Source organism: Crocodylus porosus, unplaced genomic scaffold (assembly GCF_001723895.1).
Source record: "Crocodylus porosus isolate Cpor-Errol unplaced genomic scaffold, CroPor_comp1, whole genome shotgun sequence".
In the NCBI taxonomy this organism is placed as follows: Eukaryota; Metazoa; Chordata; order Crocodylia; family Crocodylidae; genus Crocodylus; species Crocodylus porosus.
In genome coordinates this window covers 54,886,411-54,900,712 of record NW_017728907.1, presented here as the reverse complement: position 1 = coordinate 54,900,712, position 14,302 = coordinate 54,886,411, and the positions used below count along the sequence as shown (strand labels likewise).

The 14,302-nt window shown below is 44.3% G+C and overlaps 1 protein-coding gene across 2 annotated transcripts; it reads left to right on the top strand.

Moving 5' to 3' along the window:
* The first annotated feature begins 4,096 nt into the window (after positions 1 to 4,096).
* On the top strand, positions 4,097 to 14,216 carry LOC109307504 (NADH-cytochrome b5 reductase-like). Of its 2 annotated transcripts, none has more exons than XM_019531471.1 (6): positions 4,097 to 4,631; positions 5,580 to 5,728; positions 6,738 to 6,825; positions 9,191 to 9,295; positions 11,324 to 11,527; positions 13,753 to 14,216. In XM_019531471.1, the coding sequence occupies exons 1-6, from the start codon at positions 4,455 to 4,457 to the stop codon at positions 13,972 to 13,974; spliced, it is 945 nt and encodes a 314-aa protein (XP_019387016.1). In that variant the 5' UTR covers positions 4,097 to 4,454; the 3' UTR covers positions 13,975 to 14,216. The 2 variants fall into 2 exon arrangements, with proteins under 2 accessions (XP_019387016.1, XP_019387017.1); XM_019531472.1 differs by having other exon boundaries at positions 13,369 to 14,216.
* Positions 14,217 to 14,302: the final 86 nt, after the last annotated feature.

Below are 14,302 nucleotides of genomic sequence, written 5' to 3'. Positions count from 1 at the left end.
CGGCGCGGCAGCTCCTGGGCCTCCCGGGCCCGCCGCACCATCTGCCGCAGCGTCCAGGCCCGCATCTTGCCCGGCGCAAGGCACGACGGGAGCCGCCTCGCTCTGCTGCTGACGGGCGGCGGCGCCAGCCAATCGGTGTCCACCCGCCTGGTGACGTAAGGGGGCGGGGCTCATTTCCAAGCTCGCTCGGGGCCAGGCGCGGGCAGAGCCGCTATTGGCGGGTCGGACTGCGCCTGCGTGTGGGGAGGGGCGGGGAGAAGTTCGGAAAGACCCCCCCCCCGCCCTCTGGCGCCTGAGGGGGCGGGGCGATGGGGGAAGGGTGGGTGGCCCCTCCCTGGCCAGGCCTGGGCCTGCTCCACTCAGCCAGGGCTAGACCAGTTAGTCTCTAAGGGACACCTCAGGGTCATTCCTGCCCCAACCTAATTTGTCTGCCCCCAGCCCTGACCCCGTGGAGTGCGGGAATGTTGGGGGTGGCCATATGAATGACCATCACTCCCCCGCACCCAAATCTCCTGCCCCACGGGGAGTCCCACGGGCTGGATGCCGCGGCTGCGCCCGCTATAGAGGGAGAGCTGTGAAGCGGCTGCCCCCAGCAACCCGTCTCCTGTTCAGCACCCGCCACGTGTGGGGTCGGACAGGCGGGAGGAGACGTCCCTCCCACAGCCAGGAACAGAGCTGTCACCCGTGAACGGACGTTTCCCAGGCCCCGGCGGTGCCCTCTGCCCCGTCACCTCCTGCAGCAGTGAATCCCGCACGATAACTGCACCCGGCATCAAAAAAAAGCCCTTTCTCTTGCTAGTTTTCAACTTGCCTCCAGTAGGTGCCCCCAGCTCTGGGACTCGGTGAACAGCAGGTGCCTGTTTGCTTGCTCCACGCCCCTCGTGATGATCTAGGCCTCCATCCTATCCCCGCCCTGCCACCTGTACAGATGGAGCCGCCTTTAATCTCTTCTGGTCTGGCAGCTGCTCCGGGCCTCGATCATCTTGGTTGCCCTCCTCTCTCTGCTTTTCCTTGTTCCACTACGCCCTCTCTGAGATGCGGGGAGTTGAGCTGCCCACGGGATTCAAGAGGTGGGCACCCCGTGGCTTTGCAGAGGAGCGCGATGATGTTCTCTGTTCTGTTTTCCTTTGGGCCTTGGCCAGGGGTCAGTGGCATGGGCAAAGCTGAAGGAGCCCCTGGCCAAGCTGAAACATCTTCCAGAGCAAGGAGGCTGCTTCTCCTGTCCGGGGGTGGTTGACACCTGCCCTGAGTGAGATCCCCCAATTCCTGGGGGAAACAAAGCCTACAGGGACCTACTTCCCTGGTCAGACTCCCCATTTTGAGCCTTTCTGATCAGTCTTGGAAACTGGAAACACTAGGTGAGTGTGGAGGATTTCCTCATCTGCAAGCAAGTAACTAAAGACTCACCACCACCTGAAACAGAGTTGAAAAGGTTGATGTTGCGGCACCTCATGGAGGCAGCATCTCCTGAGCAAGCCCAGCCACTCTGAACAAGCTGCTGGTTCCCACTCCAACCTTTGCCTGTTGCTTTGAGTTGGGAGGTTGGCCAAGCAGCCAAAAGACAGTGGATTTATCATACAGAAACCTCACCAGCATCACAGGGCAACAAGACAGGCTTAAGCAACACACTTCTAGTATCTCACAGACCTCCTTTGTTTCTTTACTGAGATTGTACCCTCACTTTGGGGGTAAAGGTTGCTCTCCCAGATGTTATTGGCTCATTCTAAGCAGAAAGCCAAGATCATAGTACCTACCACAAGGATATTACAGTTTTTGGATGAAAAAGTAAGGGTAAAGTTACACCTTACACTTGGACCATAGTGGGAAGCCCACCAAAGGTTTTGGAAACACCTGAAGCCCCAGGTGTGGGTGGAGGATGTTTGCCGGTAGTAGGGCCACTTACGGCTCTGGACACTTGGATTTGGAATTAGTTTTGGCTAATTTGGCTGCAGATAAAAATTAAAAAAAAATACTAAGGGCACTTAAACCGCAAACATCTGAAAGTTACAACTTGTTAACTCATACTAAATGCTCTCTCTGCATCTCAAAGTTGTGCCACTTCGGGCAAGAGTTAACTCAGCTGTGCTACCCAGCTCATGTTTGGGTAACTTCAGTCTGTTCCACAAAGACAAAGTGAGCAATTTGCAGTCCTCTAGCATCCCAAATGCACCCTTCCTAGCAATCTCCCCCTACCCAGGGATGCAGTCCAGGTGTTCTGGTTCCCAGCCACACCCTTACTTTCCAGCCTGCTAGGCAGAGCTGTGTGGGCAAGAAATGGTATTAACCTTTACTGTGCAATTGCTCACAGTATCTTCTGACTTTAGTGCAGTCTAACATTCCTCAGATTTAGTACAGGCAGTCCTCAACTTACAATTGTTTTGAGTTACAATGTTTTGCACTTACAACACTTCTAAATTGACACCCTGTTCCAACTTTATGACGTCAGTTTCAACTTCACAACACTTGATCTGATGTGATGCCACACCAGTGAACAAGTTCGCTGCGTCACCCATCTCCCTGGAGAACATCTGTCCAAACTTCCTTGGACACTTTCTTTAAGAAAGCAGACAAGACTCCAGAAAAACCTGCAGCCAAGAGTCCTTCAAAAAGTCCAGCAAAGTCACCTCAAAGAAGTCCTCCCAAATCAATATGATTGCTATTTACAATTTAAATACATTAATATAGCTATATTGCTGATCGATAATTGATTGATTACAAAATTCTGGGGTATTTTTGGTGAAAATCAGGTACCAGGCCTTGGTTCAGGAACCAACCCCCCGTTTATAACATTGTTTCTTATGAGAAAATTGGTTCCGAGTTACAACATTTTGACTTAAGACGCGGTTTTCAGGAACCACTTGTGTCCTAAGTCTGAGGACTGCCTGTATTGTCTGAGTAACACATAACTTCACGATATTTCTGAGCTGGAAATTTGTGTGGTCTAATTGTGATGCTGGCAACTGGCACTCCTAAGAACTTTCCCCTTTGCTAATAATTGACCCACTCTTTAGGCATGGTTAGTTCGAAGGCCAGCATTTCCAACAATGCTGTCTTGTTCTGAGAGTCCAGCCAGCAATCACACAAGAGGCCTGAACTTCCAGGCATGCTGAGCACCAGCCACTCTCATTGCCACAGCTAGGAGCTCTGGGTGCTCAGCTCCCCAGAACGCCAGGCAAGAGACTTCGGTGGCTACTTTAAAAAATGTTTTCATTTGTCTTTTGGCTTCTCTTTCTCCATGTGTAAAATTAGAATACTAATACTTTTGTCAAAGGGGTGAAGATTAATTAATGCTCATAAAGCACCTTGCAAATGAAATTGCTATGTAAGTGCTAAGTGTTCTTTTCTTTAGCCTTGTCACCTGTGGTTTTATAATTTCCTTATGACTTCCTTTTGTTTAAATGATATGGCAGTAAAGGCATTGGGAATTATATCCAGCTGAGCATTGCATAAAATAATTATTATGTCCCAGAGAGTTTAGTATTTTGCCTTTTGTCAAAGGAATATGACCCAGAACGCCGTCTGTTAGAAGAATATCTGGAAGCAGAATAACATGCAGTCCTCCAAATGCTCCTGGCATATTAGCTTGATCGTTCAGTTTTCCCACTCACTAAACTGAGCATTCATTTGCCTGTGACTTCCTTAAATCCTGCTTCTGACTTCTTGAGTTTCTCACACTGCCTACCCCTCCTACTTCTGATTGCTTCTGCCCAGAGGCTTCCACAGATCCTCTCTTGAAAGTGGGAACTGTTTCCTGCCACATTTTAGATCTTAGCTTATACATTGTCTAATACAGATTTCTTAGAAGAGATGTCTAGCATGAGGAACAATACAGGCGTGACCACCCATCCCTCTCCTCCCCCCACCTGATTACAACGTGTTGTCACCTTCGTCTTTGATGCAGCCACGTGGTCCACGGAGATAGGTCCCAAGATGCGATGCTCCTGTTGCAGCCTTTGAGGCCAAGAATTTAGTATTCAAAAGTGGATTAGGTGTTTACCTAAATAATGAGAAAATCCTCAATTGGGTTAGATGGGATAAAGAATTTATAAGGGAGATGGACACATGTCCTGCTGGGCATAAACTGGCCACTGACTCAGAGGGGCCAAGATGAAGTTTTCCCTGAGAGCAAGTGCTTCCATTGAATGGGTCTAATACCCATTCCTATGAATCAGTTGGCATTGGCTGCCAACAGGACTTTGGCATGTATCGTTGGTCTAATCTGGTGAGGTGAATCCAGGTTTCCATATGTGTGTGTGGACCAAAGCAGAGCGCTGCACTGCTCCCATGAAAATGGAGCGTTGGCTTGGTCCACGTATCCTCAGGCAGGTAGTTTTTGGATGCCCCTTGAGCTACCTTTTTGAGAGAGGTTTCTCTGTTAAGCAGCAAATCGCCCACCCCACAGTCCTCTTCCTTAAATGCAGACCCTGATGCTCGGCTTGTGTTTTGGTAGGTAAATGAGCGAAAGTGAGGATGACTGGCTCGCTCTCAAACCCCGCGAACCGCTGCCGTCTCAGTGCTGTGGCAGTGGCTGCAAACCCTGCATCTCCGATTTGTATCAGAAGGAGCTAGCACAATGGGAAAAGGCCAGAGCCAAGAAGGACAAAAGCCTCCTGAGCAAACAGAAGGAACAGGTAGCAACTTCTCTGTAGCAACCCAAACAGGGCTTGCATCTTCCTTACATTTGTCTGCATGTGATACAGAGAGTGTAGTGGAGGGAGTTATAATGGTCTTTTGAGAAAAATATTTAATTCCACTACAACTCCTCCTCCCCCAGAAAAATTGCCACAATAGAGTATCCCAAGTGCTCTTAGTTTTGCCCTCTACCCTATTACAGTATAGTCTCTGCCGTTGCTACAGCAAGCTTGCATAATGTCAAGGTAGAGCTCCATAGGATGAGAGAACAAAACTGCCAGTGAAAGATGAGGTGAGGCGATTAGCAAGTCAGCTTTTCCTCTACTGCAACCCCTCAGAGAGCTTACATTTCCCTGAACTCTCTTCTTTTTCCATCTTTCTGGGAGGCCTATGCTGAGACTAAAAAATAAAATCTCATGTTTGGTAGAACGCTCCATTGTTTTGCTCTTTAAAACATGTAATTGTATGCCTCTCAAATACCCTTTCAAACAAATCCAACCATCACGGGGTAAAGCTAGAAGTTTCTACGAAAATAATCAGCAGAGAAATAATTAAGGATGTTGTTGCTATTTCGAATGGCTATTACAGGGTTTCAGAATTAAGTACCTACTGGGTAGTTAAGCTTTTTTACAGCTATTATTTCTGTTGAGCTTTCTGTCTCCAGCCTCCAAAAGAGAGCATTACATTGAGTCACATTTAGCTGATTCAACCTTAAGGTCCAAGAACTTAATTTTCATATCTATCTTGGATTCTGAGGAAAACCCTGAAAAAACAAAGAAGCAGAGAGATGCCTAAAATATAGGCTAGTTCCCAGAGTTCTCAAGATGCATTTTCTGAGCCCTCAAGCTTTACCAGCACTAGCTTTGTGCACACGGTTGTTTAAAAAGAGGAATAAAATAATAAAGGACACCATCTAACCTAGTAATTATTTATTGTTGTGCTTCCAGAGGTGTAATTCAGAGCTAAATCCAGATACATTTACTGCATTCAACATAAACTCTGTGGAACAGCTAACACAGGACACCTACCTGTATAGATTTGAATTACCAGAAAATAGCAGCCTGGGATTGAGTTTAGGACAACACGTTGTGTTAAGGTACTGTTCTAGTCTCTAGTTAAACAGGCTCTTTTATGCGACTTAATATGCAGTTTGTTTTCAATTTGCAAAGATTTAATACTACGTAAATCATAATTTCTATACTACCAAAATGATACAGCTGAAAGAACTCGTGAGCTTGTTAGCTTTGCTAATTTTATGGTGAAAGCCACTCCAGGACTGTATTTTTCTTTCAATATCAGCTTTGTGTTGGTGGGGGAAGAAGAGAATTAAATGTGGCTAAGAAAAACCATTTATAGGATGAAAAGAAGAGAAAAGTAGTTGTTACAACAGGTGATTTATAACAACATGGTGGGATGAGGGCAACAGTCTTTGCCAATTAGAAAGTTCATCGTTTTAGGCCTTGTCACTTGGGGTGTCAAAGCACATAGCAGTGGGTTCAAAATCCATGTGTTTTAAGACTGAGGGCCAGCAAATAATTCGCTACCATGGTATAGCATTTACCAGGAGGGGGTCATATGGAAAGACTTGTATCTGTTTTAGCAACTGGTGGTAAAGCCTGTCAGATGCCTAATTTCAAGCAATAATGGTAATATCTGTATCTGTTATCATCATCATCCTTACTATTATTTATTTGCTGCATTTGTAGAATAAACGCTAGCCTCTGCTCCAGAGCAATGTAGCATATTTACCAATAAAGCAATTCTTGTTTCCCTTCATTGCACTACACTCAGCTCTTCCCCCTGAACACCTGGTTCTGTCTTTGTCCCCGTTTGTCTGGGGCAGCTGATGCAGTGGTGTAACCATCGCCTTGCAAACCCAAGGAATCTGTGGCAGTGTTGCACAGAAACCTCAGGGGGGAAGATGTCGCTGGATCTTTAGCTACATTAGGGGAAATATTTATTCTGTTTTGGCAAAGGATGACCATTTAGGAAAGACAACTGCTGTGGTTTTTCAGGCTACAGGTTTGGCTGGTCTCTCCAAAGAGCAGTATCGCTGGTGATGTCAGTAAATCAGATAACGGTGGTTTCCTTTTTTTACTCCTTAGAGGGGAGGTGAATGGCTTGGAAGTTCAGAGAGCGTATACTCCAATTAGTCCTGTGAATGCAGAAGGGTACTTTGACGTTTTAATAAAAGTAAGTGGTCTGTATTATTCAGATTGTAAATATATTGGGACTGTGGTTTCTTCTAAGTCATGTACAAGACTGAACACACCTTCCACACTTAGCATGAATTATCATTCACACTATTATGTCCCAGAGCATTCACTTAGCACAACGTTATCATTGTAATGTTTCATGAGCTATTTCTATAGGAATTTTGGGGAAGTTGCATTTTTTTCTGGTAAAACTGAGATAATTTTACCCCACCACACACAGTAGACACAGGAGGGGACAGGTAAATAAATTAGCTACAGCATAATCCCTATTAAATAATCCATGCAAACTGAGATCCGTGCCAGCACTATTGATGTGAGAAGGAGTTTTGTGTTTGACTTTTTCGTGGTCTTCATATTTTAAAACTAACATCACAGCCTGTCCTGAGCCTGCTGAAGTTTTGCGTGAGTTGGGATCATAGGAGCAGGACTACCATAAATAATTATTCTGGGTGTGAACTATCAGAGACAGCAAGCACAGTCTTTCTGATCTGCACGTGCCTTTCTGTAAAGCCTCGGAGATCTGTAGGCTCCTTTCTAAGTGCCACATCTCCCAAGCCGATCAGAGAATGATCACTTGACCCTCTGCCCATCTTTACACATGTAAGGGTGTATTACTCGGTGTATGATAGAACAGGAATCACGCTCATTTAGACATGTATATTTTTTCTGAGTCACTTGTGGGTAGGTCATTTCACCATTATTGTGGCAACTGGGATGGGGAGAAAGAAATGTTACATTGGAGCTACATTAATAGGATACTTTCATAGGTTGACTGTGAGATTTCATGTATACTTGCTTATTACACACAGGTTTTGCATTTCAATAATAATAGTAATGATTGTAATAATACCTCTCCTTTATGTCGAACCTTTCATCCCAAAGGGAACTATAGTTATTCTCTGGCTGTAACAAAAGGGATGTAACACCCATTGTAAGGCACCCATTTTTATAACTTCTCTGGAGGTTGTAGTATATTTCACACTATTCAGGCAATTTTGGGAAGTACTGTATTATTATTATTACTGTGCAATCCAAGCACTGTTCAAACCCCTCCATCTCCTGTTATTATAGCATTACATTTGTGATACTACAGTTAAGTGTGAGCAAGTTGCCATTTACCATACGTAACCCTCCTTGTGAGTGATTTTTCTAATGCTGTGGGGGGTTTTTTAAGTGAAAAACTGGGTGTACAAGCCTTCACCCCAGGAGATATTTTTTCCCTTCCTTTTTATTTACCAAAAAAACCCCAAAAAACCCAACAACCCTGCAACTTTTAGACCAGTTTAGTCTTTCTCATTTAGGTTTTAAAAGAAGATTTAAGACAGCGGGGAACATGTGGGCCCAAATGCTGTTTCCCCACACTGTAGAAGATACGGCATAAATGGGGCTGATTACCCACCCCTATCCCCCATCCTTTCTGCCTTGAGCTGCCTGCCATTTGTAGTTGTGGAAGATGCATATAAAACACTGTCACAGCCACTCTGCAAGGGTGTTAAATGACTGCACAAGGCCCACTGAATATAAAATGTCTCTGATATATTGGATGCAACCACAGATGGAAACAGGTCTGTTTGGATGACCCCATGGCTTTCTCTTTGCATCCTTCTCTGTGCTGCCTCTTCCCCTCCAGTCACACATGAAGCTAGCGTTCCTGCATGCAGAAATCTCTAACAGTATTTCACAGAGGGTTTTACACCTGTTTAGAGAGAGAGTGTTTTTACTATTTTTTTTTAGTGAAGCTTAGATATTAACCTTTCTGTAAAATCTTGGAGCATCCCTTACTGTTTAGGTGATCTGTAGTGAAAATGTAGCTCGATATTATAAATAGAGAAACCTGAATTTCATTCCATTGTTACATAATGTACCATTGCAGGGCCTGGTAGCTCTGAAACAAAGTGAAAATCATGAGGCATTTATTTGAATATCAATACCCAGAATGCCCTTCCAGCTCCCAGCTTCTTCAGAGCAGTAGTACACAACCATATCCTCAGCTCTGGAGAACAGAAGGCTTAGGTTGGCTTTTGCGTACCAAGGAGGTCCTCTTCATGTGCTTTGCAGGTGAGAACTCTGCCTTTTCCCCTGCTCTTCAGCATTTTGGGTAGTTTTTACATTATATTCAGGCTAGTCTGAAACCAGCATCACTTATTTTAAGTATCTTTTGATTTGGGTTTCTTTGTATTATTTTGTAAATAGAGCGATCATTTTTTAAAGCTGTGAAATATTTGCCCCCTCCCCCAACCTTTTTGTTTAAATGGAGATAACTTTATAATTGCCTTTAAGGTGGGAAGCTTCCTAGCAAAATATAATGTTTGTTTTCTTTTGTGTGTATGTTTTTTTAATAGTGCTATGCAAGCGGACTCATGTCACAATACATAAAATCCTGGAAAAAAGGAGAGACAATCTTTTGGCGAGGGCCGTTTGGAGGCTTCCCATATAGACCTAATCAGGTTAGTTCTGTAATAGATACTGAGTGTTTCAGCACATGGCAGCTCACTTTGTTTAATATTCCAAAGGGATGTTGTTGATTAGATTACTATTTGGATTATTATTTTAGGGATTTCCAGGTTTACTGTACAAGGCTGCAGCGTTTGCAGTTGATTAGAGGAAATGGACCCTGTTAGAATACAAACTATTTAAGAGGAAAGGGAGAGGTGGGACAAGATTATAAAGTGCTAGCAAGGGTTTCTGCATGGCAGCTTCCTTTTAAGTCTTTCTGGTGTTGAAGAAACTTTTGGCTGAGATGTCTAATTGAGACACTGTGCTCATTAGACCCCCCCAGCACTTTTAGCAGAACTAGGGGTGTGCAAACTCCAGGGTCTGAGCCAGCTTCCAGAGAGAGCAATTGCATCCTGCCTACTGATGTTCCTTCATCCACCCCACTGCATCTAATGGAAAAGTTATTCTTCACTTCCCTGCTCTTGGCTCCGGTTTGTGGTACAGAATAATTGCCAGGCTCATCCGTAGAGATGGCTGCACTCTTGAAATGGGTAAGCGGTCTTTAAGAACAGGTTAAATGGGCATTGTGTGTATTGGATTAGACAGGGATGATTGTACCTTGACCGGGGGGTTGGCCTAGATATGACCTCCTGAGGTCCCTGCCAGCCCGACTTTGCTATGACTTTGATCCCTGCAAGTTCAGTTGGTAAAGCACCTCAGTACATGGCCCAAGGCCACCATTGAAGTAGAAACAACGCCATCTTTATGAATAGCAATAGCTGCAAGCTGATGCCTGGGGTATGAGTTCTGACTACAACGTTTTCTTTCATTTTGGTTTTTAAAGCAGTTAATTCCCAAAATACGTCGCGACTGATCTCATTTTAAAACTGGGACCCTGCTCAAAAATTGAAATAATTCAGAGCCATTGACAATAAATTGGAAAATTGCAGCACATCAAGTAGTAGTCCCTGGACACCATCTCCATTCCCTGCAGCCAGGCTGTTCTGCGGCTAATTAGCTGGTTACAATAGGTTTCGCAAACCGTTCACCAAGGGATCAGCCATAAACTAATAGAGGCATGTGTAAGCCCAAAGACTGAGAGGTGCTGAACACCCTGGGATCCCAGGAACTGCAAGCCCAAGGAGTGAGGGTTGTGAGGGTGTGTCTATGTGGGGCAAAGCAGAGATGTCCCAGCCAGCCATGCACACACTGGCTTTGGAACCATCAGCAGTGTAGCCGTGCTAGTGCATTACACCTAGGACCATGGCCTCTGGCTTGCATTGTGTAGACATACCTGAGTAAATTAGTGCCCTATGCAAAAGGAAACTGAATGTTTCAAAGGACTTGAGACTGGTTTGTCCATAATAGATTCGATTCTGCTTCCCCTGCCCTCAGTAGGAGTTGGACTGGCAAAGCCATTTCCCATCTAATGGGGCATTGAGCTTTCCTTTCTAGCTTTTCTGTTGAGTTGAAACTGCAGATGTCCTTAACCCAGCTCTTGAATATGAGTGAGGCCTTTGGTCCAAGTCCTTCATACATGATTATATTTGGCTATATAGACTTTGTGTCCAGTCTGACCAGTCAGTTCATCCAGTCCCATATACAATCCCTAGCCATGATGAAAGGAGGCAGAGTGGTCCAGGGGTAGGAGACAACAGGGGGGAAACCATTCCTTCTTGCACCCTGGGTTCATATCCCAGCCTACAGCAGGAAACCTCAGAGCCATGAATTGTGCAGGGAAACTGAGGCTCAGTATGGTTTCACTGGAAATTGTGGTTAAAACTTTGGTGCTGGGAGCGGGGTGGATTTCTACCCAAGCAAAACTGGTGTTGAGAAGAACTTATTTAACAAGTCATGATACTATTTCTGTTGAGCTTGGGTTGTATTAAGCTTTCTTTTGCCAATTAGTAGCCCTGTCGTATGTGTTGAACTGTCTTACAAGGGATGACATCCCAGCTTTGCAGAAGGAGGATTACTGTAATGACCGCCTTCATTTTCAGTTGCTCTGATTCATTCCCCATCCTTTGGTTAATTATTAGTATGGAGAACTACTCATGCTTGCCTCTGGTACTGGCCTGGCACCAATGCTTCCCATCCTCCAGTATGTAACAGAAAACGAAGATGATGAAACCTTTATCACCCTGGTTGGCTGCTTCAGGACCTTTGAAAATATCTACTTGAAACCTCTTCTCCAAGATCTGTCTCGATACTGGAACGTCAGAATGTTTTACATCCTAAGCCAGGTAAAATTCTAATATGAAGCACATTTATCCTGGGGAATCTCTTCATCTGCTTTTGTGTCAGCATAATCCAAATTAATCCATTCTCAGGGGAAAAGGTGGTTTAGTGATCCAGTAGCCCAGTGGTTCTTAACCTTTTCAGATTTGGGGCATCCCTCAGAAAATGTCAGCTCTTAGTTTTCACTTAATTTTTGACTACAGGAACATAACAGAATAATTCTTCTGTTGCAAAGAGCTCAAATACCATAATCGGTCAGAATGTTTTAACCCTCTGGATTCCTGTTTAAAATCTTTGGGTTTATCTTGTGGATCACATTTCCACACTTAACAGTGGTAACATTGAGTGGCATTCCCCAACACCCTTAAAAAGATTTCAAGGCACCCCAGGGTGCTGTGGCACGCTGGTTGAGAATCACTGCAGTAGCCCTTGTCTTAAGATGTGTTCTTTATATCCTACACATGGTCTGGGACTCATACTAACTTGTCTTCCAGGTAGGTCACTAATTCTCCCTAGATGACCTGCCTTGACAGAGATCCCCTTGAAAAGGTCACGTTCATCTTTATTCACCATGGATTATTTTCCCTTGCACCCCTCAGAACTGGTCCTTGTTGCCTCTGAAAAAGTAAATTTATGAAGTTCTCAGCAATCTGCTAGGCTCTTGGTAAACAACCCGCTCTCAAAGGCTCTTGCCTTTCCTAGCATCCATGCATTGCTGTGTTATCACCTTTCATTCACTACTCATGTTCTCTAGCTAGTTTGTAGTTTCACACATGTTCACTGCTAGCTTGGAATCTCATATTGTAGTGTGTCTGCACCAGCTTCTCGGCATCTTTTCTGTCTGCAGAGATCTCTGATTAAATCATTTTCACACCTATTTGTAAAAAAAAAGTTGATATCTACTTCAAGCTGCTCCTTGGGCTAACTATATAGGACAAGAGCATACCTGTCACGTGTCTTTTGTTTTGAGGGATGTTTCTGTCTTCCACATAGGATTGAAGTCCCACTACTTTTATTATTGAAAATTATTTATATAGTAAATAACTTGATTTGCACTGAGATTATTTTAGAAAGAGTCTTTTATGCAAAGGGAATCAGTCCCACAGATTGTTAAGTTTCTTTATGAATCATTCTTGGATCTTTTCCTTGGGAATTTGGTCATGCATTATGTATTGCATTTGGCCTTGGCAGTTTGGAAAGAATGTGTGTGAGGCATGGATTTCATGACCTCTCTAATACTACAGTTTATATGCTCTGTGCAAGGCAGCCACTGAAGGGCAACAGAGTTGGACACGTTTGAAGAGGTCTTGAAATTCCACCCAGCAAATGATAATGGGTCCATCTCACACTACTCAATACATTCCCACCCACACATTTTTCACTTCTGTCCTCTCATCATCTCTCATAAGAAAGTTGTTTCAGCCTAATGTCAAGTAGGGCAGCTCTCTTTTTATAATTCAGCATCCAGCCATCCATTCATCCTACCCATTACCAAAGCTGGGTGGAAATGCTTCTTCAATACAGAATATTTTGCAACATGTCCTAGTGATGGCCAGGCTCTGGGTTGGCTCCTCTGAAAGTATTACAGAGCCAGATCCCCCTGACAGAAAGCGCTTTGCCCTTAGCGCTCACATTTTCCTCTCACACGCTTTGCCCCTGAGGTGAGGGAAGGCAGCTCTCAATTATTAATCTTGGAGTTTCTTTAAGGGATAAAGTTTCAGCTGCAATGCTGTGGAGCAGGTTTTGGGGGGCTAGGCATTTGATTCTAACCAGTGCCTCCGTAAAGAATTCACTATTCTTTTCACTAACACAATTTGATGCAATAAAAAACCTTTTGCTTTTCCAGGAACATTCACTGAAGGAACTTCCTTGGAGCTATCAGAAAAACACATACACTGGCCATATAAATGAAAACTTGATTAAGCAAATAATTGGTTCATGTAAAAAAAAGCCATTTGTGCTGATATGCGGCTCAGAAGCATTTAATAAAGACATGACTACATGTTTGAAAGCAGTTGGACTCAAAGAGGATTCATATTTTGCATTTTAGCAAAATACATTGATATATGTATCACGTTAGCTATTTCCCATGCAGACCCCAACCTCAGTATGTTCACTGACCAGTTTGATTTTCTCATGTGTACATTTTCATAAGACTCGGTACAAGATATTTCAAAAAGTGTCTTTATGGTAATTGCTAACATATTGTTTTAAAATGTGTATGAACCAGCTGACTATACAGAGTAGCTGCTACAATATTTTGTCACAGCGGGGAGAACGAAGGTTGGTGGCAGAAGTACCAACTGAGAATTTAATCAAGGAGACCTTCGAAGTTTCTTTCACTTTTCAATGCATGTTATCATTTTCATTTTGTAATAAAAAAAATACAGGTAAGCAACTCCGCAGAATCTGTGGCTCATTGACCCATGCTGATGCCTTGAAAGTCATGTAGATCTGTTGTATCACTGTGGCCTATTGGAGACTTAATCCATAGATTATTGGTGAAGCCAATGTAGTCTGGTGACTAGGATACTGCACAGAGTCTGTTGAGACCTGGGTTTAGTTCTGCTAATGCAGGCGGGGTCGGCAACATTTTCTGGTGGTGGGGAAAGGGGCAGAATGACCCAGTCTGGTTAGAGGAGTGCAGGCATTAGGATCCAGTCGTGCTGCTGCTTCTCCTTGCCCTTTGACTGCAGTGCAAGGGAGACGCCTTGTTGGACCTGGTGCTGGCCACAGGAGATGACCTGGTGAGGGGGCTGCGGGTGCTCGACCACCTGGGC